This window comes from Lagopus muta, chromosome Z (assembly GCF_023343835.1).
Source record: "Lagopus muta isolate bLagMut1 chromosome Z, bLagMut1 primary, whole genome shotgun sequence".
Classification (NCBI taxonomy): domain Eukaryota; kingdom Metazoa; phylum Chordata; class Aves; order Galliformes; family Phasianidae; genus Lagopus; species Lagopus muta.
Genome location: NC_064472.1, coordinates 10990373 through 11016379, shown reverse-complemented (window position 1 = coordinate 11016379; position 26007 = coordinate 10990373). Strand labels below are relative to the sequence as shown.

The following is a 26007-nucleotide window of genomic DNA, read 5'->3' as shown; positions in this document are numbered from 1 at the left end:
ATAATGAAAGGTAAAATGATGGGGTTTGTGCAGGATAAGCTTTGAGATGGAACAGATGATCTTCTGATGATTTTTCAGTGTGATTTTTCCCCTGTAATATGAGGGTTTTTGAGCAAGAGGCAAAGCAGGTGTCTGCTGCAATAGCTCTCCAAACTGCTAAGTGAGATTTGCCAGCACTCATCTGGCAAGTCTGCAGAGTCTACAGGAGGATTTTCAGGCCAGTTGCAAGGGGAGATCGAGCAAGTTAGCTGACAAAATGGATTTTGAAGGTTGCTGTGCTACACTGAGAGGTCTTTGCCATGGACAAAGGAAGCGACAAAATAACTTTCCTTGAAATTGGTGCCAGCCACAAGCTGTAAATCACCCAACAGGGAGGTAAAGCAGCTAAATGGACTCATTTCTCTCCCTAAGAGAATGCGTGTCACATCAATAAAGCCCATGTTTGACTATCCAATGGCCACTTGGGCTCTGAGGCTGGCATATAACGCAGTTGTTGAGCTCTGTGAGGTTTTTTTGTTTTGTTTTGTTTTTTAATCCTGAAATATTATCCCCCCTCACTGGCAAAGTTTGTCCTTGTCTGCACTCTGTCTATCAGCTTTTGTTATTCCACCAAAAGCCTGACTTTCACCTTTTCTTTCATCCTTTCTCTTCAGGTCAAAGTAGCTGCAGCTGCCAATTAGTCTTTGGCTCTCAGACTGAGCTAAGTTGTTCTGTGCCTTGGGTAGCACTATTGGCTTTTCCCCTGTAGTTGTGGTGCATTTTCTTAATGAAATATAGGCCAGACTTATCTAAAAGTCCAATTTTAAATGTCAGAGAAATATAAACTTTTGTATTATCAGTAAATAATTCTGAAATTCTCCTTACTGTTGGCAACTGGTTTAAGAGTGAAGGAATGTCTTGCATGTAATTACATTACCAGGAGTTGGTTAGTTCAGCTCAGCCAATCAGCTGTGTAATGCTTTTTATCTGTGGGGCAGTTATTTACTTAACTGTCTGCATTTTTTTATCTTTTAACTTTTTCAGTGCCTAACTAAAACTGTGGGAGTTTGAGTATTTAGCAACTTTATTTAGCAATATTTTTTGTTCTGTCAATATACTGCAGTGGAGGATAAGCTTAGTCTTTCTGTCCAGATTATTTACAGAAATGTGTTGTTCCCTGGAAATGGCAATAAGAGACCCCATTATATGGTGCAATCTGTACTTAGGCCTATGCTAGTTTTAGTACATCAGGAACTTTTCCATTGCAGAGAAACTATGAGTGAATGAGGACATTATTCTTCCAGCTGAAAAGATAAATCTTTCTAAATTATTTTACACCAAGCCAGATTGAGATGTGAATTGCTGCCTACAGGACAGAAATACCTGAGCTGCTCAAGCCACATGTGTCTGGTAATAATAATTCATTGCTTCATCACTGAAGCAGACCAGACTCTTGCATACAAACCTGTAATGTTTCTGCAGCATTCTGCTTTTAACTTGTTGTTTCTCACCATGATGCAGACCAAAAACTGCGGGACTGCTTGTGTTGACATGTGGGAGACAGAACTGGTTTGGCACACTGATACTTTATGTGAGTTAGAAAGCAACATTTCATTCTGTTAATGTCGCGCAGTGGAAGAAAAAAAAAAACAAAAGGAAACTTCTATTGGCAGTTTCAGAGAATGCATTACTGTAGAGGGTAAACAGTTTCCTACATTGTTCATTTGCTATTGGAGAAATGCTCAGCTGAACAGGGGCCAGAAATGGAAGTGGTAATCATTAAACAAGTGAATCCACTAGTTGCGTGCTCCAAAAAATTCATGGTGGAACATACTTCTCAATGCAGAGTTGCTAAGGACTCTGTGCAGCGGGAGAAGGTCATACTTAGTGCTGTGGGGTGAAGGCACTCAGCATCTTAGTTAGAGAAATTCACATGGGCAACCACAGAATTTGTGTGGCTGGGCATAAAAACCAGGATCAGAAAATTTCCTCCCTATCTGCAGAACTATTCAGACACAATATTAAAGCACATTTTGAATGTTTGGAATAGCAGATAGTGGTTAACTCTTTTCAAAAGCTGTTTTCATTCAAAAAAAGCTGTTTTCATTCAAAAATGTTCTCACATTTTTTCTTTGAGAGGCATTCCTTCATGTGCTCACAGTTGGGGAAAAAAAAAAAAAAAAGAAAAAAAAAAACGTCCAAATTTTTTGTTTTAGTTAATTTGGAAATTCTCTGCAGATAATTGGTTTCATTGGGAACACATGCTTTTTCATGTGTCAATTGCCATTGCTTCTTTTTCTTCTTTTTTTTAGGTGAACATGTTTGTGGAAGGATTCCACGATGCTATTCTTCTTTATGCTCTGGCTTTACAGGAAGTCCTGAAGTTTGGTTTCAGTAAGAAAGACGGGGAAAAAATTGTTCAGCAAACACGTAATAGGACATATGAAGGTAAGAATACATGTAGAAAGCCAGCTTTCACAGTAAAAAAATAAAAAATAAAAAATCAGGTCTTTTTTGTGTGCAGAATAAGGACTAGTGCCTGTTCCACTCTTAAGAAAGAGGAAGATATCTGTGTGAAACTATAAAGATCTTTAAGACTAGCTCACTTTTTTTACCAGTCTGAACTTTTTTTGCACTGACCCTAGAGGTCTTATTCAGCTTAAAAACTCCTAACAATTTAATGACCCTCACAGATGTTGTAAAGAAATACCAATAATTTTCTCAGGCTCTTTCTTTGTTTTTGAAAAGATTACAACTGCTCACTTTACTCTTGTGTATCTATTAGCTCTGAGATTGCCTCATTTTTTCCATTTGACCTTTTTTTTTTCAATCTCAAAGCCTGGGAATGGATCAGGGCAAGGAGATGCCAGGTTTTTTGTTGTTGTTATTTCTTGCCAGGGCTCTTTTGGGCCCTAGAAGGATTTTCCTCCTTTCAGGAGCTGTGCTTGTTATCACGGAGGCAGCAGCACTACTAATCCTGTAGGCTGAGATTATGTGCTGCAACTGGCAAACGAATGTCATCCCATTAATGCAAAGCCATGTGAGAGCTTTTGCCAAGTGAGGATCATCATAAATTGAAGGTTGAGTGTGATGTCGTTGGATTCATCCATCATGTAATATTCTCATTCATCTCATAATATTCCAATATCACAAAATAGTCTTTTGCTTTATAATTGGCAAGATTTCCTATGGAAATCCCTAAGAGAGAGAAACATTTCCCTTAGATAAGAAGTGAATAATTAAACATGTAAGAAAAACTTGGTAGCCAGATGCTCTTAGAGTGCACTGGACATTGTGAAGGAAGGCCAGAAGCACAGCAGCTCCAAAACTCATTTCTGTTTCTGAAACAGTGATCTAACCAAAAGGGAGAATGGCCCCCAGCATGGATTAAGGTAACATAAGATCTGCTTTAAATTACAATGGTTGCAGTCATCCCATAAAGAGCCCTGCATAAGCTGGAGATTTTGCTGAATGTGTCTCTACCTCCCTTAGAACTTATGACTTCCCAGAACACACAATTTTAAGAGATGGATTCTGGTGTCTCAGGACACAGTTCATGGTTAGGCTATACTGTGTTCGTGGTTTGACTATACTGCATGTGAACAGATACTCTAGCATAGCCTATTTTCTTGCTCACTTTTTTGCTCCAGGAAGCCACCAGCTGTTGTGCCCATACCATTATTTTATAGTACTATGTGCTCCCTGCAGGTTATGTGTCTGATTCTCACACCTGACTTGTAAAATCTGACAGGAGCACATGTTCTCTTCCCCTGCTTCTGAAAACCAATTTGTTGTTTCTGGGTGACTTGTCAAAGGTATACTGAAAATGTAGCTGTCCAGGTGAGCTGAGAGGTTTTGGTTGAAAAGGTCAAAATGCCATATCACATTGCCATTTCTTCTCTGGCAGTACTTTACCGGGTGTAATTTACAAAAATAAACCTGCTTTTGAAAGAGATCTTCAACTTGTCTTGCAAGCCATCCGTTGTTCTACCATTAAGCTCTTCTCTGAAGTGAATTGCAGAATGTTGTCCATCCACTTGCATGTGGGACAACGCTAAAGGAGATTTGGTTGTGTCAGTTTGATGGCTGGACTTGATCTTAAGGATATTTCCCAATCTAAATAATTCCATAATTCTATATTCTCACCAGAGTCTACTGCAGGACTGAAAGTTTGTAATTTGCTTTTGTAGGCCTTGACAATCAGAGCTCTGGTTGCATTAAGGATACTCATTTAACCGATGGCATCTAGATATCTGATTGCCTGGGCACCTCATTTTACAGCTTGCTCTGAATTAGGTGACCCCCCCTTCCCCAGAAATCCAGCAGGGTGAGGATGCCTTTTTCTGCATCATATACTTCTGCCAGCAACATCTGCACAGATAACATTGTTTGCTTAGAAAAGGGTATGGCTGAGGTGATCAAATGATTGCTTAGTGCTTAATTGTCAAAGACACCATGATATGACTGCAGGAACATTTTGTGGAGAATATTTTCTTTTCCTTGTAATATCATCTAAAAAATAACAGAATTGTCTATATGTAAGTATGTAATGTAATGAAATAAAGAGAGCCCAGATAAAATTCTCCTACCTGGATTGAAACACAGTTCTTCATTAATTAAAAATTTCTAAAAACATTTCTTAAGGAAAAATGTTGCAGGAAATGTTAAAATTTCATACTCTTTGATTCAGATGGAAAAGTAACATACAAGTGTTTCCCATTAAAAATCCCATAGGAATTTTAGTTTCTGCAAGTTCTGGTACTTATTTCTAATAATCCTGTCTTGTCTTTCTTAGGCCAGGGAGGTGTCTGGCCCAGTTAATGTCTTCTATCAGATGTAGAAACCAGACAGCTGTGTAGGCAAGGATGTTGCAGCTCTTTGTGGTGGCCGCTTTCAGTTATTCAGTAGCTGAGCGATTATACCCATTCCTGCAGTAATCAAATTTCCAGTTGTCCAGTTTTGCTTTACTGTTATACTAAAAAAATACTTGCTTGACAGTAACTCTTTTGGTGAACACTGAATATTCTGAAAATCACAGTATGTTGAAACCCTCCTGGCATCTCAACAGGGAAAAGATAAATAGATGTGTGTTAATCTGTTGCATATCTAATATTTTTAGGTTGAAGGGAATTTATACTCTGGCTGAGTACCTGACCTCTCTTTTCTGATTAACAGTCACTGAGAAGCTGATTCTCTACTTCGTGGCTCAGTCATGTAATTGGTGTAGCATGGCTGTAAACTGATGCCTGTTTAACTTGCACTGCTGTAAGTGGCTGTATTTGGTGTCAGGCAGTGGATCACATTTTAGAATATCTAGGGTGACAAAGTGTAACAGCAAAGTCTCGAGTGTCTTCATTATAGTTAGGCTGGAGCTTCATCAGAGCTAACAGGTATTTTTTGATGGGTTTCAAGGACCTGTTTGATTTACACAGAATCCTAGAGTGGCTGAAGTCGGCAGACCTCTGGATCCATCTGGCCTAACCCCAGCTCAAGCAGAAACACCCAGAGCAGGTTGCCCAGGGCCATGCCCAGGTGGCTTTTGGTGTAGGTTCCACAACCTATCTGGGCAACCAGTGTCAGTGCTCAGTCAGCTCTGTCACCCCACGCAGCAAGAAGGTGGAGCCGTGTTCATCATAGGCAAGAGCATACACCAAAACAAGAGGATCAGACTGAATGTATTTTCATCATGACAGTTAAAAATTCGACAGGTTGCCCCAGAGATGTTGTGCAGTTTCCGTCCAAGGAAGTTTTCAAAATCAGGTAGAGCCAATCCATGAGCAGCCCATTCTGAATTGCTGTCTGCCTTTGCTCTGAATTGAATGTTGTGCAAGAAGCCTCCTGAAGTTCTTTCAAACCCAAGTTATCCTATGAGTCTGTGATTCCAAGTTTCCTAGAGTTTCCTGGAATATGAATGGTAGTTGAAGGCAGAGATGGTGCTTCAAGACTAGAAAAATTCATAATGAATGTTTAATTTATTCCTCATAATCAAAAACAAGTACTGAAATCATCAGGATTCAGACGTGATTTCACATGCAGAATTTTGAATGTGACTTCATTCTCAGAAGGGCTGCTTGGGACAGTGCCATAATCTGTCAAGTTAGTTTTAGAAGTCTGAATGCTGTTGAAGTCTGTAGAGCAAGACTGGGATCTAACCTGAGGGAATATCAGATCTTTCCCGCAGGCTTGTAAAAGGAGGAAATGAACTCAGGTCTAAACTATAAGGCATAAACATATTGTACAGGCAATCCTGTGTAAACAAATGCAAGATTTAATGCATGCATAATGCACATGGTGCCTCCTATCCTTACTCCTTCAGTATCCCATCAGGTGGAAACAACTCTGAACTGTCTCTATGCATGCAGCAACTCTGTAAGTCTGTGGAACATAGGGCTGTGCCACTGAGTTCTCTGCCACACATGAGCTGGCCTCTTATTGAGGCATCGATAGATGTTTCAGGGCTCTGTAAATAACCCACATTAAGTGTATTTGTGTTCTTGCATGCCAGCTTACTGGATGAGGTTTTTCTCACATATTCACCAAACAGGCTCACACATTTGATATTTAAAAAGGAGAAATGTTAAGAATTCAGGAATGCAGACACTGAGATGAAATTACAATTTCTTTTGGAATGCCAACAAAAATGCTGGGAGACTGATGAGATTTCCTGTCATATCAGTCTGTAAAAACCTGTCCACTGTTTTCTTGTTTTGCTTGGAAAGGCTCAGTATTTTAACTAATTAATTTTCTAATTCCTCACATGCCATTCTTTAGGCATTGCAGGGCAGGTGTCCATTGATGCCAATGGGGACAGATACGGGGATTTCTCAGTGATTGCAATGACGGACCCAGAGACTGGCACACAGGAGGTAAGAAAACAGCCTGTCATCTGTTTACTTGGAGGGCATCTGTCTGTTAAATATATACATTAAAATAGTGTTGCTTAACCATGTCAATCTGCAGCCCATATCATTTCTTTAAAAAAACTTCTTGAAGTAATTATTCTAAACAATTTTTAAACTTAAAAATTCTTTGACAGTTCCAATGTATTTCTTCACTTTACGCTAGTCTTTAAAATTTAACAGATGAAACCTGACATGCTAGCAAAGCCTAATAAATTGTGAACGTAAGAAATTATTGTTTAAAATATTTAAGTCCTTTTACTCAGTGGTAAGAAGGACCATTGGGCACAACATATGCCACACTGGGGTTATTCCACTGGATACAGAAGGAGGAGTAGAAACAGAAGTGAAAAACAGCCTGTACAAAATAGCACCAGTTGCACCCAGCATGGCTGGGTTGTTTATTAATGCACGGCCCTAATTCAAGCTGTAGTATACAGCTTCAGGTAGTTGTGCTGTTAGCTGCAAAGTAAACATCAACATAAGTTTTGCTCGTAATCTTTTGCTCTTCATCTTCATGAAGAGCCCAGCAAGCTCAGAAGCGAATCAGTAGTCAGACTGAGCTGGACTTTCTCTATGTGGAGTCTGGTGAAATTATTATTTTTGTCAGTCCAGCAGCAAAAACAAATTCAAGAAGCCTTTTCACATGAGTAAGGATGTCTCATGCATTTTCTTGTGTAAAAATGATTGAAAAACTCCAGCAGTAAACTGCAGGCACTGTCAGAGGTAGGACTAATCATAGAATTGCAGAATTGCTCAGGTTGGAAAAGACTTTAAAGATTATCGAGTCCAAACACAACCTAACCATACTACCCTAATTAACAGTCCTCTGCTAAATCATGTCCAAGTGGATTTTAAACACATCCAGGGATGGTAATCATCTCCCTGGGGATCCTATTCCAGTGCTTAACCCTTTCAGTAAAGATACTTTTCCTGATATCCAACCTACACCTCCCCTGGTGCAGCTTGAGGCCATTTCCCCTCATCCTGTCACCAGTGAGAAGTGACCAGCCCAGCTCTCACTGCAATCACCTTTCAAATATTGGAAGAGAGCAATATGGTCTCCCCTCAGCCTCCTCTTCCTCAGACTAAACGTCCCCAGTACTTTCAGTCTCTCCTCGTAGGACACATTCTCCAAATCCTCCACAAGCCTTGTTACCCTTCTTTGGACCTGCTCCAGCACCTGTGTCCTTTCTGTACAGTACTCAATGTACTTTCTGCCCAGTACAGGAGCAGAATGACTTCCCTAGTCCTGCTCACCACACCATTCCTGATAGAAGACATGATGCCATTGGCTTTCTTGGCCTCCTGGGCACAGTGCTGGCTCATATTCAGCTGACTGTCCATCAGCACACCAAGGCTCCCAATCCATCAGGCAGCTTTCCAGGCACTTCTCCCTAAGCCTGCAGGGTTGCCTGGGGTTGTTGAGACCAAAATACAGGACCTGACACTTGGCCCTATTGAAATTCATTTGGTTTACCTTGGCCCATCGATCCATTCTGTCCGTGTCCCTTTGTAGTGCCTTTTTCCCCTCAAGCAGATCAACACTCCCTCCCAACTTGGTGTTGTCTGCGAACTTACTGAGGGTGCACTCAATCCCCTCATCAAGATCATTAATAAAGGCATTAATTAGAAGCAGCCCCAGTGTCAAGCCCTGGGGGCCACCAACAAATCACTGATCATCATTAAATGAAGCTAGGAGTACAGATTAGTTGGGATAAGGCTGGTGTGAACAACTTGTATCTTTTCTGTTTGTTCAGCCCATTAATTCTTTATCCTCTTTAACAGTTTAATCTCTTGCTCTTAGCCTTCTATTGTTTTTTCCTTTGCAGTTTTAATCTTCTACTTCTTTCATATTACCTTTTTTAATATGTTGCTCATTTTAATTTCTCTTCTACTTTATGATGCATATACATACAATTAGCATGCTTTATGTGTGATTACTTATTTGTATTTGCTACATTTATTTCTGTCCCTGTGCCTCACTCTAGAAATATTGTTTCGTTGATTCTTGTTTTATTAATTTTGCCAGTTTCTGCTATGCCAGTACATGAACTTTTATTTCTCAACTGAGCTGAGCCAGATTAATCCTTTTGGGCAGAGCTTTTCTCCAGGATCATTCAGAATTTAAATCTGAAAGGTCCTGGTAAAACAACAGAATACCTGTTCCGACAGAGCTTCACTGCAGGTGTGTGGGTTGTTAACCCTTGCGTGGAGCCCTGCAGTTTACCATGGGTAGTGCTTACACTGCAAAAGGCACTCATTTTTCATTTGGAGACAATGAAGAGCTGCCTCCCAAACTCCCTCAATGCATGTGTCAGTGTTTAACCACTTTTACTTCTTGAAAATCTGTATCCTATTTCTGATTTGAATCTGTTTGGTGTCTCTTCATAGCTATTTATTGTTCTTAAGCCTTTCTGCATGCTTTCACATTTTCTAAGTTCTGATGATAGAGGAGGACTCCCCCACTCCAATTTGACAAATTAAACAATCTCCCAATTAAATCTGTTGCCTGCCAATGCAGCAGATTTCTTACAAGTTTTTAACTCCAGATGAAATACTGGAAGATAAATGAACTCCTTTATAACCAGGGCATGTTATGTCTTTTAACTCTTCCTCTTCAAAAAAGAGTTTAAGTAAAAGTCTGGAGCAGTGTATCAGTGTCTTTAATTTGAAAACTATAATTCTAAAACCTAGTTCTATCTTAATAGATATTTATAGATATTTATAGACTAATACTGTTGATGTGTTTCTGCTGTCGTTGCTATTTCAGTGTTATCATATTTGGACTTTTTCCTTTACTACTGTGAAAATAATTTTTGGAATTATTTTCAGATGAGTTACCTAGTGCTAGCACAGTTTAGTCCTGCAACTTTGCAGTAGATCCAAAGCATGCTACTTTGAATTAAAGCCTGAATTTACAATTGGGGATGGGACTGAAATTGTGAATCATCTCGATGGACTGGTCTGAAATAACAGACCTTGCTACCAGGATGATAAGCATAAAATGCCCTTCCTGAGTAAATACAGACAACAGCAGAAGTAGAAGGTACAGAATGACTGGCTCTGTAGTAGTTCTGCAGAAGATCTAAAGATATAACTGAAATTGATTGTGTATCTCCTAGACCTTACAAAATAGAGAAGTCTAACATGCAAAATATTTTAAGTGCTTTCTCCCGGTCTCATGACAGTCCTGAGCATTCATTCTGCTATGGAGGATTTGAAGAAAGGTCAAGGAGAGCTTTCAAGAAGGAATATGAAAGAGTTTAAAAAACAAAAACAAACAAACAAACAAAAAAGAACAACACCTTGTGTGAACTGGGTTTATACAGAAAAAAAAAAAGACTAAGGGTAGAAAGGTAAGTGTCTGTGAGTATGCAAAAGGATATTTCAGGAAGAGTCTCTATGTCGACTGGTAATTGGGTAAGTAGTGATGGCTAATTGCAACAAGGGAGTTTTTGCTTACATGCTAGGGAAAGTCAGTGATGGGAAAGACAATTTCTGGAATGATTGCCTGCGGAAAATGTCAAATCTCCAACTTCATTGGCTTTGAAGAGCAGGTTGGATAAACATCTTTCAGGAATGCTCTTGTTCAGCTGATTCTGCCTTGAAGCAGAGCATGGACTGCATAACTTCCCAAAGACCCCTTCAGCCACATCCCTTGTGATTCAGCATTCAGACACAGGAGTCCAAGCAATTGGTGCAGCATTCCTTTTTGTTTTACTTCTCTAATGTGATAATAAAATCTTTCATTCCTTTCCTTTTGCATAGGTGATCGGAGACTACTATGGAAAGCAGGGGCGTTTTGAAATTCGATCAAATGTGAAATACCCTTGGAATCATGGCAGGCTGAGAATAGATGAAAGCCGAGTTTCGGAGCACACAAACAATACACCTTGTAAATCATGTAAGTTTAGAGACTTAATGCTTCTGTGCAGCTGTCAGAAGGACGAATCCTTGTAGTGAAGCAGCGTAACAGGCCTTATTAAACTGCTTAGCACAGTCATCTTAAGTCGGACATCGTGAGTGTGTCCCTCTGCTGATTCTTTGTGAAGCCAAGGTCTTGCAGCCTCTGGTAGTATGTGTTCTGAATCACTTTCCTGAATTTAAATGTGATAGTTGTTGTAATGCCTGCTTGAGGCGCAGCCCAAGACCCTGAGGCTTTGTGACCTTCCAAGGGTTAAAAGGTAAAGTCTGTCTTAGCCATGAGGAAGGATAGAACTGAAACCCTGAACAGAGAATAATTATATCAACAATTAGCAGGTGTGGAGCTCAGTTCTACCAGTGCTCACTTACCAGTGCAGCATGATTTTCAATGCTATTGGAAGGCATTGTGAGGGGACAACTAGCCTGGGAAGAGATGAAGTAGATTGAACCAAAACTATGAATCTGGAAGGCTGGGGTTTCCATGCACAGAAGAGAGGAGAGGGGAGGGGAAGAGAGGGGAGGGGAGAGGATTTTCAGATGACCTTAAGCACACATCTGATGTATAGAGACAAACCCCTCAAATGCTCAGGGATAACATAAAAGGAAGGAGCAGTTTAATTTCCTTAATATTTCTCTGACTAAGAGGGCTGGGGCATCTCTCTCATGAAAACAGACTGAAGGAGATGGGCTTGTTCTATCTGGAGAAGAGAAAGCTACGGGGACACCCCATTACAGACTTTCAATATTTAAAGGGAAATTATAAACAAGAGGGAAATCAACTTTTTACACAGGTAGATAGTGATAGGGCAAGGAGAAATAGCTTTAAAGTGGAAGAAGGTAGATTTAGACAAGATATCAGAAAGAAATTCTTCACTGTGAAGGTGGTGAGGCACTAGAACAGGTTGCCCAGTGAACCTGTGGATGCTCCCTTCCTGGAAGTGCTCAAGGCCAGGCTGGATGGGAGCTGTGAGCAATCTGTTCTAGAGGAAGGTGTCCCTGCCTATAGCAGGGGATTGGAACTCTATGATCTTAAAGGTCCCTTCCAAACCAAACCATTCTATGACTATGATTGAGCACTTGGCAACCTGATGATCTTTGAGATCCCTTCCAATCCAAGCCATTCTGTGGTTCCGTTTTCCAAAAATTCAGATAGGCACGATAAAAGGGAGCAGGCTGTATCCACATAAAAATGATTTTCTTTGCAGAAGACTAGTCCCTACTTGGGCTCTGCTGTACCCACTGTGTCTATGGAACAAGAAGAAGCTTCCGTGGTTTTAACTTGAAAGGGCATAGATTCTTGATACTGTTGAGTAATCAGTCATTTTAATAAACTGGCTGATGACAGGTCATGATCCTAAACCAGATGAAATAGAATTGTTTCTGTTATAATGGCTAAAGGCATATCCAGGGCTGATTCCTGTTGTGCACAGTGCTGCAATCCTGGTTTGTGTTATGATTCAGATCAAGCTGTCCAGACCAGTTTCTTAACAGCATGTGTATAATCTTTATTTTTGACTCTTTTTTTACTTTATTGGTTACTGATCTTGGTTACTTATTTAACTGCAAGGAAAACAGGGACAAAAAATAAGCAGTCAGGAACTAGAGTAGAAGAGATTCCCACTGAGTCTTAAACTCTGAAGACTTCACTTATTATCTGGTATTGGTCATTCATTTCCTAGTCATGTGTGTTTTCCAATGTGTGAATGCAAATAGTCCTCATCATGAACTCTGATTGTTGTTTTTTCCATTTTTCAAGCAGGTGGTCTAGGAGAATCAGCAGTTACAGGAATAGTCGTGGGTGCCTTACTTGGAGCAGGATTGCTAATGGCTTTTTACTTTTTCAGGTTAGTCCAATTCACTGAATGTTCCTTCAACTCTTTGCTCATCACCCACACCTTTTAGCTCCTGGAAGCATATCTCTGCTGGGAGACACCATTATCATCTGTGGTAACACTTCCCTGTAGACAGTGAATATGCTTTGCTTGTACTTTTGTGTGAATCAAAATAACTGACTCGGCCTCATCCTGTAACTGTTTACATCTCTGAGTAACTTTACTTGTGGAACTAGTTCCAGTGAGTTCTGTTCACTCACAGATAACTTATTAAATTACTTTGGCCTTGAAAGCCTTCTTTGATTGGTATTGCTTGGCAGAACAATTGCACAGTTTGTGATCATGTAAGAAATTTATGTCATTTGCCTGGTACCATGCTTTGTTTTTGAGCAATGAGTGGAATTGTAGTGGAAGCTGGAAAGAGATGTCTGGTTTGGTTTAAGAGAGCATTTGGAGTTCAAAGCTGTGCATTTAACTTAATAAGCTGAGGTCAGCAGAGGGTGATCGGTGTTTTATTCCTGTTTAGGTAAAATAATTCTTACATTGCTGGCCAATGTAAAGTCTTGAGACTTGATCCTACGTTGTCAGACCAAATTATTTTTATATCAGTTCAGCATCTTATATATGGTATGATTTATCCTTTCATGATATGAAGAGCAAAAGCAAATAGGAGGGTAGAATTAACCTCTACAAATAAGAATCAAATCCTTTTTATCAATGAAAATACATCTCTATTAAAAAACAAAACAAAAAACAAAAAACAAAAACCTTAACAAAATGAACAGGCAAAACCTCGGTCAGTTTACTAGCAATTAATGGGGTTTCAAAAGATCTGAGAACCAGAACTATCAATCGAATACTTAACAATATTTGGTACTTACATCATGTGTTGTTTGGATCTGAAACAAGACAAATTAACAGTAACTAAAAAAACTAAAAACCTAAAAAAAAAAAAAAAAAAAAAAAAAAGGAAAAAGAAAATACGACTGTATCTTCATATTGTAGCTCATCAGAAGCTCTTGCATCTTTTTATACATTCCCAATCTGAGCTGGTAATTCTGGGTTTTTTTGTTTGTTTTTTTAAGTCTTGCTGATACTGAGAGAAATTAGTAGTTGAGTACAAGAAATAGGGCAAAAGGCCTACTTGAGCAGACACAAAAATATACAAAGGTCACTGTAGGAACAGGTCTTAGACTCTAAGTCATCTGACACTAAAATCTGAGTTGGAAATCCACCTGAACGAAGATGGGTTGGCAGTCTTTGTATTTGTCATCAGAGGGGAGAAATGAGCACCTTTTTGGGTGCTTTTAGGCTGCACACGCACCTTCCAATTACTCTGTTTTTATCATCTGGATCTGTAATCCGTACAAATGAGCATGGAAACTCAGTGTTAAGTGAGCATGCAATCTCCGCTGAAAGATTTGGATTTAAAAGGATTTAAATTCAAGGAGCTGCATTTCTGAAAAAAGGGCATGTCTGTGTAGATGAGCTACTGCTGAGTGTGCACTGTCTCACCTGTGGAAGACTAGCATAAATTAAGTAAAAAACATGTATTTTTTCTAATTACTTCTGAGCCTATGGATACAGATGTAGTTGTCTAGGAACCTGTGGGTAAACAATTTCTGTTGAGTCATATTATCCAAATTAAAACCTTGTTGTTTTGAAAATCCTTCTTCCACCACCGCATACCTAGCTTAGACCAATGCTACACATGCAAGTGGAACAGAAGATGGAATCATGACATGCAAAGATTTTGTGATGCATCTACACAAAAAATACTGTGTGCAGGTGGGGCTGAACTAATGCCTTTCTGAAGCATTGGTCTTGAAACTCAGTGGAAGCATAAACACATGAAAAGTAAACATGGTAGTCTGATGGTTTTTGGGGAAGATTTGGATACTAAAGGGGAAACTGAAAGGCAGTTAGAGGCAGAGGGATGTATAAATTAGCATATCAGGATCCATCACAAGGCCCTGGAGGAAGACATGCAAGAAAAAGCATGTCTTCTGAATGAGCAGTTGTATTTACATCTTATCTATGTGCTACACCGCTTTTCTTGATTCATCTTATGATATTATAAACATAGTAGTTTCTCAGTGGGAGATGGGACAGTTAGTTAGCTAACATACAGTTTCAGTCAGAAATGCAACTGAATAAAGAGTCAAATCCATTGTTTAAACTCTGCAGAAAGTGCCCCCTGTACACAGGAAAGAAATTTGGCTTTGATCAATATAAAGCAGTGATGTGACACAGTTCACATGACATTTCACAAAAACTTCCTAATCACTTAAATCAGAATTTTTCAAAGAAGCAAATGTCTGTGTCGTGATGCTTTGAGACTGCTGTATGACAGTCATTCTTGAGGCTGGGTAAAATATTTCAATGCAAACTACTTTAATCTTTGACCAGGGTTTCACATTCTGTCACATTCCATTTTTCAACTGGAACACAGCTGTCCCCTACAGGCATTCTTTATAAGGAAGGTCCTGTTATCCTATAGCTGAAGAAGGATTTCTCACTCTGTTCCTCTTCTTTCATGCAGAAAGAAGTACAGAATAACTATTGAGAGACGAACTCAACAGGAGGACTGTAACATGGGGAAACATCGGCAGTTACGCGAAGACTCCATTAGATCTCATTTCTCTGCTGCATAAAGAAGAAGAAAAATAATCCCATTCTTCCTGGGGGGAAAAAAAGAAAAGATTAGGGGAATGGGCACAACCAAAGACATCAGTGTAAGAAGAGGCTCTTGAGGAACTCACTCTTTTAAGCAGTAATTCAGTAATTTTGTCTTAATTTTTTTCAGAAGCTCAGGAATGATTTACTAATCACATTATGCCGCATGGTCTTTCATCTCATGAACAAAAATGATGCAGCTTGATGTTATAGGATGTACGTAATATGTAAAGACAATATTTCTTAAGACATGTATTAAGAACAGCAGATTTGTTTTAACTGATGAGGATGCTGCATTCTGTTTCCCGTTTTTTAGCTCCTTCCACTGCCTTCCTTAGTTGCACTTCACTTTTGGGTATCAAATACAGATTCACAGACACAAATGCTGGTTTGCTGTCAAAATGAAAAAGTTGGTTAATGTGGGGTATGATCCTGCATCACTGATTTGTTGTGCCTGACTGCAGGAAATGCAGGATTACACACATGAAGTTCAATCCTGAGAGGGAGCTGGTACTTTGGATGTAATGAACTCTGATGACAATCAGGAAGGTGGAAACACACATGAATCATTCTTCCCTTTTTTGTGTAGTATTAAGAAAAGTACTGATTCTCCCTCTTACGTACTGGGAGCTTAGAAAAACTACAGTGAGCGATGTGGAGTTTCACTGGCATGAAACAGTGAAAAAGAAGAGGTCTCCAGAGCAGATGGGCTAATTCTGCAATCTTATTTGTGTTTTTATTGTGCTCTTTTCTCTCCACTGCCATGACCTTTCAGAGAGGCACAGTCCATGTGGGACCTGTTCCTGTTCCCAATGAAGTCAGTGGCAAAATCCCATTAATTTCAGTGATCACAGGATTGCATCCAAAACGTGTAAATACAAAGGGGTTTGTATAGCTGAGACAGTTCAAAAGAGGGTCTTTTTTTCTGTGTAAAAATGACATTAATGCTACCATTTTAGTTTTATGATATTTTTTATCTTGTATTTTTCTATTAAAATATCTATTTTTGCTTTGGTAGGATTAAAACTTAAGGGGGATAATGTTTTGAGGACATATTTTTTATGATAGGAGTAACATGCAGGGAAAGTCAGCAACAGTAAATGCATTTTAGAACCAGTATTTAGGGGAGAAGGAGTGACTTTATGGATAACAACAAACTTTTTAACCCTTTACTTCTCCAAGCATGTGTGTCCTGTGTACAGTTATTTAAACAATATAAATGCAGTTACCAGATTGCTTATATGATGATAACACTGATCCTGAAGATAATGAACTGTGTGTATTCAGTAGTCCCACATTAGTCAGTGAGGCTAACTTCACCTTTGTACGATTAAACACACAACTATCTTCAGGAATCGGGATGGTAAAACTCTACTCTAGGACTGACTTTAATCTCACTGCCATTAGTATGCCTGGGAACTTTGCCATTGACTTTACCAGGAGCAAAACTGAATCTGTGATGAATTAGCTACTGATGGGTTATTTCACATTAGACAGATGAGAGGTCTTTCTGGTCAAGAAACGGAAATGAACAGCACGTAATATAAACGATGAAGACGACCTGTAAAAGTACTGTCTGTGAGAAAACCCAGCTATGACTATTGTAATGCATGAAATCTTCTGGCTTATCTTATTTTGATTTCATAAGCAGAACTTTTCTGGTCTCAGGAGTCATAGTCAGACTTTACACAATAGTTATTCTGAAAACTGGCTCTAAAGTCTGTATTCTACAAAATTTTTGTACTTTGAGAAGCCAGAGTGAAAATTCAGAGAAACCATTTTGAGGTGGCTGGAAGTGAATGAAGGGCAAAAGCTGGCTTTGTTTTCTTTCTGCTGTCTTTTGTCAGTGGAGAAATACTCCATGGAATAATTCATATGAATATTTTTGCTATTTCTTTCATTGCACTATCTCTTAGCATATGCAGTGGTCATCACCTGCTTGCTGATGGTCAGGAGAGCAGCAGGATCAATGATGGCCATAAACTGGGTAGATTTTAGGATTTTAGGCATCTTTAGGATTTTCTGTGATTGCCATTATTCACCTGATAGATTTATATCATCCCATTTTTCAGTCAAGACCTTTATGACTTTTTCAAAGGAACAGTATCCAAAGTAGCACTGAGACTAATGGACAGTTTTCAGAAGTGTATACTCTTTGTCTCATGGACACCAGAGCTGGGTATAGGCTAGAACAGCATTCATACTGTCATAGAGTTGGAGTGAAAGAAGACTTCCTGATTAGTTTCTGGAGATTTTTAAAAATAATCGTGTTTATCTAGTCAATGGACATGGTTTTGTTTGTTTGTTTGTAGTTCTTGGTTAGTTGGTTGGGTTAAAAAAAAAAAAAAAAAGCTAATTTCAGAGATAACTTCGATCTACTTTTGTTTTGCAGTTAAGCCTTTCATTATTTTTACTTTCTTTTATCCTTTAGACTACTTTGTCATAGCAAAACTTAAGGAAAATTTTTAAGGATGTAGAGAAAAAGGGTATGATTTGAAGGATACAATTTTTAGAAATGGTAATGGCTATGAATTGTCCTTCCAGTCTGAAGTGCTACTGACCTAGCCACTAGTTAGGGAACAAAGCAGTGTTGGCCTGCCTTTTTACTGTGCTTTCCACAGCCGGAAAGCACAGGAATATTCAGAGCAGAATATCAGAGCAATGAGATCTGTCTGGGGCAACAAGTTGTTAGGAAAACTTGTTTGTTTTGTGACGTCTTGTTATAACGAGGCATTTTTTAAAAAGTAGAATGAAAGGTCACTCAGTTAAAATGACAGTTCCTCTTACCAGGTTTATATAGGATTTTTAATCATGGCTTCAGGAAGTTTTTTCCTGAAATGTCTGTTGGTGGGATGCTGATGGTGGCCTTTACAACTTTACATCCCAACGCCTCTCGTCTTCTAAAGGTGAACCTTTCTCATGTGTTGGAGTATTTTAGATTAATGGGCAAAATCTTTCTAAGTTGGTATACAGCTGTGAATTTTTCCCACAGAAGAGTGGAGATTGTGTAAGGTATTTCACATAAGTACATTCCTCTACAGCATAAACAAACTTGCCCTTCATAGCTGCCCTCCACAGGCCTCATGCTAATCTTCACAGGTCTTCCAAGAACCACAGATGAAAAACTGCCTTCAGTTTACATTATTCATCAGAGGTTCTTTACTATCTAATGTTCTTTCCCTTTTTGATTCATATGCATTAGCTCAATGCCACAACTTTTATGCTTCGGTAAGGAAATGTTTAATCAAAGTAATAATAATTGATTCTCCAAAGAGTTTTCAAAACCCACATTTTTGGCTTCAATTAGTTACCTGTGTTACAAATATGCATTACATAGCAGCACAAGGAGGGCCTTGATTCAGCCTACACTTTAGAACACATGAAACATGCTCGACTTCAGCTTGTAAGTGCTTTACTCACTTGGGACCAAAGGGCATCATAACTGGCCACAGCCAAATCCTAGGGAATCTCACCTTGCTTGAATTGGAGCAAGGCTAGCCCCAGAGTCCATATGTTTATTTTGAAGTCTCATAGCTGTGCCTGTAACTGGTGAAATTGAACTGGTGGCTTTGTGTTTTGGTCAGTGGCAAATTCTGATAATTTAGTTTTTCACTGAATTCCCAAATATGCCAGCTTAATAGCTGATACACCTCAAAATTCTTTTCCAGAGAATAACATGAACAAATTGTTTGACTTTACTCCCTTACTTGAATCATATATACTTCCACTGCAGCAGCATACTCTATAACAGAGAAAGATGAAGCAAAACTTTCAATAGGACGTGTGATTTAGTATGCTGAGACCCACAGCTTTATTCAGCTGCCTGATGCTTTGATGTGGACCTTAGGTAGTTTGAGAAGTTCTGTTTATGGACAGTTTATGTGCCTCGGGCTGTCTGTTTCTCTTCATAACCAGTTAATTACCAGTTCAGTCAGTGATGTGCTTCGCTCAGAACATTCAATCAGTGCTAAAAACTGCAGTAGGAATGTTGCACATTTTGCAGGATTGTGGCCAGAATTTCGCTTATTAAATTCATTCATTTTTGAAAATAAATTTTATTGATCTGTTTTCTGTTTGTTTTTAAGAAATGCTTAATTGCATTATTGAAAGTATTTCATAGGGTTTTATTGGAGAATTATTAAGGTGTAGTTAATACTTTGAAAGCAGTGGGGAGGATGGGAGCTAGACAAAATAAGAACATGCTCCATGACAGCATGTTCTAATGGGAGGTTGAGCTCTCTTTCATTTTTTGGCTTGCAGATCCAATCACTCTCTCCTTAAGCAGAACAAAGAAAACCTCTCATTGATTCAAAGGAAGCAAACTCAGACCCTCACTGAAGTATCTTCAGTCTTTAAACTCAGCATCTTGAAGCAGTTCAGAGTTAATTTCTCAGCTTTGCAGTAGAACAGGCTGCATCAGCCTTAGCTGACCTTGGCTCTAGAGCGATTTTCACCTCATGAATGCCATAATGCTCCTGGAAAGCTAAGAATAGACATCAAAGACAGGAAGCTAATAGTCCTGGTCGTAAATTTCTTTGGCAATTCAGTCCACCTTTTCCGGAGCTCAAGACAGTTCCACATCCTTCACCACCCTCCTCTGTGCTTCAGGGAAGCCATGTAGCCGTTCTGTTTCTTTAAATAAAGCAGTTGAGGTTTTTTGCTCATTTTCTCCCAGAGTGGAATAAACACTGTTGAATTCCCTATTTTTTTAATGCCCTTTTCTCCAGCTTCAGAAGTACTCTGAAAAGAGACAGCTACTTTCCATCACGTAGTCAGACCTGCTCCCAGTTCCCTGGAAGGCCGCTTTTCTGTAATTTCAGCTCATGCTGCTTGTTGTCTTGCTGTTCAACAGCCTGCACACCTTGCATTGGCCATGCCAGCCAGCTGCTATCGGAGTTTCAGAGCCAGAATTGCCTGATGTTGCCTGTCAAGTAAACAAAGCTGAAAAATTGGATTAGCTAAAAACTTCATGGAGTTCAAGTGGAATTTTGAGGCTGGCATCCTTTTAAGAACATCCATGGCTGGCACTGCAAATTGAAGTTCTGTGATTCCTAGGCACCCTGTGCTGCAGGGCTGAGCTCACAGGAAGCGCAGTGCTCCAGACACGAGCAGATGACGTCAGGTGTTGTGAGCAACAGTTTTTACCCTAGCAGTTGTAAAAAATGACATCAATATCGACCTGCCTGTGGGGCAGATGGAAGCAGACATGTTTCCAGTGGTACATCTCTTTTTCTGTGAGTCAGGAACACGTCCTAGTAACTTCTCTTGCAGCAGTGAAGGATGAAGGGATGCGTCCTGCGGCACATCTTTTTCAGGAGGCAGCATTGGCCCTTTTTAGAAACAAGGAAAACAAAAGTTACTTTTTGGAATATATTTTGAAGACATGCTGGAAAAAGCTTTGCCTTCAGATATGCTGTGAGTACTCCCTCCCTGCCCTTCTTTCTTGCTGTTGAAAGCACAAAAAGATTTGTATGTGTGTGAAACCTTTCAAGTGGAAGGATGGAAGTGTGTGCACTGTGCCGATCTCTGTTTGGAGGCAGAAATGAATTCTGATGGCTTCAGACCTGTATTTTTTCCATTCTCAGATATCTTTCAACATTCTGACTCTGAGACTGGTGAAAAGTGATTAATGAAATTAATACAAGTAGCTGTGAGAGATCTCGGTCCTGGCTGTCTACAGGGGTCAGCAGTCTGTGCAGCAGGTTTTGTTCATGTCTTTTCTCTTCTGGAGGATGAAAGGAAGCCTAAGAACTTCAGCTTACCCCAGTGAAGCCTTAAGTCTGGCATGAGTGCATCTCTCCCTTTATCTCACTTATAGGAGAAAAAGGATAAAAGTTAATATTGGAGTTTTTGAAAGGTCAAGGTGGGTTTTGATCGAGATGATAATGCTGCCATGGCTTTGAGGCTTTTTTGGGCTCATGTTTAGTTATGTCCAGTGTATCATTACGTAAACTGTTTTATTATGCTATTACTTCTTCCAGAATTTACCTTTCAGAATGCCTCTTAACCAACATACATCAAATTTATAGCATACAGAACTAGCTTTCAGAAGGAGAGGCTTAGAGTTCATTCAGGATCTCTCACTAACCACTAACTTAATATTCTTCATCAAAGGCAAAATCTTCTCAATAATATGACACTGTTAAAATGTGTATGTTAAGCTATAGTACTTCATAAAATCTTATGTGGACTCATTAGGTGTTAAATTTTGGAAAGGTTAAAATCCACTCAGTGTGAACTATTGCTTCATGTTACTGTCATGTGAATGTTTCTAGAGGACACTTGAGCACACAAAGAAATGTACCAAAAAGGGTATTTTAAAATGATCTTGTTTTAATGGTTTATTTTGTAATCAAATGGTATGCACAAGGAACATACAATTATCTCCCCTCAAACTATGATCAGGTGTTTTGCTATTGGTATGTGAAACCTTCAGCAAACATAAACAGTACAGCTATGCTGATTCATGGATGTTGATGGTCTGGACTCCTCTTCCTCTGCAAAATTCATATGCAGTGTGACAGACAAAGAAGCCACGCTAAAAAGTCAGTATCGTGGTTCCTAATTCATGGCCAGTTATCCTTGTGCCACATGAGGTGATAAATGTGTCCTCTTTTATTTGGTATATCTCTTATGTAGTTTTGTGGCAGATGATGCAATGAATTCTGCAATATAGGATGCAAAGCTTGAAAATGTCCGTTGTGGATATAGGGAAAATACTCAGGAATTGATTATTCTCCCCTGATGATACTATTGACTGTACTGAGAGTGGGATCAAGCCCTGGCTGCACAGCACATTGTCTTTATTGTTCAGTAATTAATTTTTAGGGGATCAGCAGGAAGCTTATTTGCATTTTAAATCCTACATAGCCCCATTACCTAACATTTAAATGTGATTTGAGGGATACATAGGACCTGGCCAGGTTGTATCATGCGCATACGCAGATACATGTAAGTAAAAATATCTTCCTTGCTGTGCAGGCCTGAAAGTGCTGAGAAGACACTGAGAAAGATATCACTGAGAAGATAGAAAGGCAGGATGAAAGCAGTGGGTAGAATTTGCTGTGTCTCTTGTGCATACGGTGTAATTATCACAGAACAAAGAGGACTCAGGATAGACACTGTGGACGTTAACTTTGTCCCCGATTTTGGGTGATACTGTTCATTATTAATGTAAAAATACTGGACAACAGAGAAACCTATTATCAGTCTAGTAGAAAAAAAAAATGGAAAGCTGCACAGTATATTGTACTGATGTAAGTAGAACTATCTGCATATAATGTGATTTTATTTATTGTTGTTTTTGTGTAGAGAAGAGTGAGTATTCATGACTGTGGATATAACCTTTTGTTTATTTGTGTAATGTATTTTACTTCTTTTACAACTTGGTCATTTTAATATCTACATTCATTGGTGTCCTTTTGACTTTTTATTATGTGCGTTTTCTTTTACACACTTTAAAAATGCAAGAATATCACATACCTAAGTTGTAACAAAATGTTTCCATTAAAGAAATAGGAATATGATATCATCTGTTTCCCTGGTGTCTTTTGTCACGTGCTCACTACATTTTTTGGTCTGTTTCACTGGAACCTTACTGTGTGAGCAGTCATTTCTATATCACGTAGAAGAAGCAAAACTTACACATTTTACCAACCTACAAGCTCATTTCTTTGCAGCAATCTTATCAAATTGGGGCTGTTATTTCTTTACTGTGCTTTTAGATACATTCTTTAAATTACCCTGTTTTGTCTAGCAGCCTGCTTTCTGTAAGCATGTGTCTGTTGTAGCAGTGTTGCCAAAGCTAAGATTCATGCTTGAGACTATGCCAGGCCTTCATAATCTCAACTAGCCGGGAAATGAGTATCAGGAAGAAATATCTGATCACACTCATATCAAAACTGCAAGTACCAACAACTTGCTGGGGAGCTGATAAAGAGGAGGAAACATCCTCTGAGTTCACTGTGGGCTTAAAATCTTTCTGCAGCCTAGGAAAGCAGAACGGTGAAAACAGAGGCTTGGAGAGACCCATTGAATCAGTAGAGAATTTAACTACTTTCATAGCTGCAGTGCTCTTCACTGGTAAATATCCAAATGTATCATCCCTGGAGGTGTTCAAGGCCAGGTTGGATGGGGCCCTGGGCAACCTGGTCTAGTATTAAATGGAAGGTTGGTGGCCCTGCATGTGGCAGGGGGTTGGAGATTCATGATCCTTGAGGCCCCTGCCAACCCTGGCCATTCTGTGATCCTGTGATTCTGTGATTAAATTTAATAAATTCAGTACTGCCAACAAGTAAATGAATGTTATGAGTTTGTACAGCTGATTAAAGGTGAAAGAGGTACGAAGTTGTACATCCACAAGTAACTATTTCACCTAGCTTTGCTCAATGTTTTTAGTTATTTTAAAGCTCTTATATTTTTGTCTAGTTATGATCAAGAATTGTTTGGCAGTACCTAGGGATTTTCCAATATTACTTCATAATTGTATAAGTACTGTTTTGTGTTCCTGGTAATAGCAGTAATCATTAAAGGAGTTCTATGATATTTTTAAGAGTGCACATTTTGCACAGAATCATACACAGGCTTCTCCAAAACTAATGCCTGCTATTTTGTTATATTGGCCCAAGACACTAGAGGCAGATGTCAGTAATATGGCCATAAAGGTTGAATCTTCCCACCAATATCCTGGTACATTTGCTTGCCATCTGTGTGGCAGATGGCAGCAGAGGTGCAGTCTGTCAGAATGGCATTTGACAGGGAAGTGCAACTGAAATAAAGGTGTGTCACTGAATTCCTCCATGAGGAAGAATTTGTCTCCATTAGCATTCACTGACTCTTGCAGAATGCTAAGGGAGAACTAAAGGTGGATGTGAGGCTGTGAGTTGTGCATTTCAGCAGTGACTACATTGACAGTAGGTCACCTCCGCTGATGCAGATTTTTTATGTGTGGCATGCAGGTATTTGTTCTTGGCTGGTGAAAATGTGTAACTAATGATAGTGACTATGTTGAGGAACAATGTTTTGTAGCTGAAACTTTGCTATAACAAAATGTTACTGTGCTCTTTGTTGTAGTTTCCATGGAAATAAACAGGAGGCATTACTTCTGGAGCAGCCTACATAGACTCACATGGCCATAGAATGGCTTCATTGTTTTTAAGCTGCTTTTAAGTACTGAAAGGCCACAATGCAGTCTCACCAGAGTCTTCTCCAAGCTGAACAAGCCCAGCACCCTCTGTGTAAGAGAGGTGCTCCATCCCTCTGCACACCCTTGTGGCCCTCCTCCAGACACACTCCAACAGCTCCACATCCTTCAGGCCTGGGCACAGTACTGCAGGTGCAGCTTCATGAGGGCTCAGAAGAGGGGAAAATTTACCTTCTTCTCACTGCTGGCCACCCTCTTCTGATGCAGCCCAGTTGGTCTTCTGGGCTGCAAGCATACACTATTGTCTCTCCTCAAGCTTTCCGTTCACCAGAATCCCTAAAACCTTCTCAGCAGGACTGCTCTAAATGGGTTCAGCATGACTCACCTCTAATGCCTATTAGAAATTTAGGATTCTAGTCGGGACGCACTGAAGATTATTCTAATTACAAAGATTATTTTACTGATGTTTCAGTAGTTTACAGAGATCTTGTATCAGAGATCAGAGTAGTTTATCAGAGATCTACATTGATCTCTGTTTACAGAGATCAATAATGTTATGTGCTTCATTGCTGTTATATTCTAGGGATATGTAAGGAACACAGCAGGATAAATTTTTAATATCTTGCCTTCATTGGTAGCAACGTAAAGAAATCTCATCAGCTTCTACAACGTAAAGTTTTGACTCAATCTTGAGAATATGTCATAAGTTTACTGATTGAATGTATGTATGTTCAGTATGGCTCTCAGGCTATTACTGCCTTCCCAGTGTATTGTTACCTCCACAGTGGTCAGACTTTCTTTTACTGTCACTGAGATTTTTCCTTCCTCCCTTCCTCCCTTCCTCCCTTCCTCCCTTCCTCCCTTCCTCCCTTCCTCCCTTCCTCCCTTCCTCCCTTCCTCCCTTCCTCCCTTCCTCCCTTCCTCCCTTCCTCCCTTCCTCCCTTCCTCCCTTCCTCCCTTCCTCCCTTCCTCCCTTCCTCCCTTCCTCCCTTCCTCCCTTCCTCCCTTCCTCCCTTCCTCCCTTCCTCCCTTCCTCCCTTCCTCCCTTCCTCCCTTCCTCCCTTCCTCCCTTCCTCCCTTCCTCCCTTCCTCCCTTCCTTCCTTCCTTCCTTCCTTCCTTCCTTCCTTCCTTCCTTCCTTCCTTCCTTCCTTCCTTCCTTCCTTCCTTCCTTCCTTCCTTCCTTCCTTCCTTCCTTCCTTCTTTCTTTTTTTATAGCTTCAAAATGAGGGCTTGATATGTGTGATTAATTGTGCATATGCATAAATAAATCAGTATTTATGAAACAGATTGTGCTATTGTGCTAACTATCTTTTTGTCAGTCTGTTAGCAAGCCTGACAGGTAGAAGTTTAACTTGGTGAAATTACTTGTGGCAACTGATCTTCAGTGGTAGCAACTTTGGAATTTTTGGATAGCGTTCTTGATACCTTGTAACCTGGTTGGGTGGCTTTCCTGGAAAACTGTTTCTTGAATATTTATCACATTTCTGAAAAACTGTGGTGGCAGTTGAGCCTAATCTTGGTCTTGAAATTCAGCCAATGTTTTCTTGACTT

The 26007-nt window shown here is 39.6% G+C and overlaps 1 protein-coding gene across 2 annotated transcripts in view; it reads left to right on the top strand.

The window, feature by feature from the left end:
• Positions 1-15592, top strand: part of NPR3 (natriuretic peptide receptor 3) — a 39718-nt gene extending 24126 nt beyond the window's left edge. Inside the window, exons 4-8 of one of the 2 annotated variants that reach the window (XM_048931992.1) lie at positions 2292-2427; positions 6751-6845; positions 10650-10785; positions 12565-12649; positions 15180-15592. In XM_048931992.1, coding sequence (XP_048787949.1) covers positions 2292-2427; positions 6751-6845; positions 10650-10785; positions 12565-12649; positions 15180-15291 — 564 coding nt within the window. In that variant the 3' untranslated portion in view covers positions 15292-15592. Of the gene's footprint in view, positions 1-2291; positions 2428-6750; positions 6846-10649; positions 10786-12561; positions 12650-15179 lie in introns of both variants that reach the window. The other variant, XM_048931990.1, reaches the window with a different exon arrangement.
• The last annotated feature ends 10415 nt before the right edge of the window (positions 15593-26007 follow it).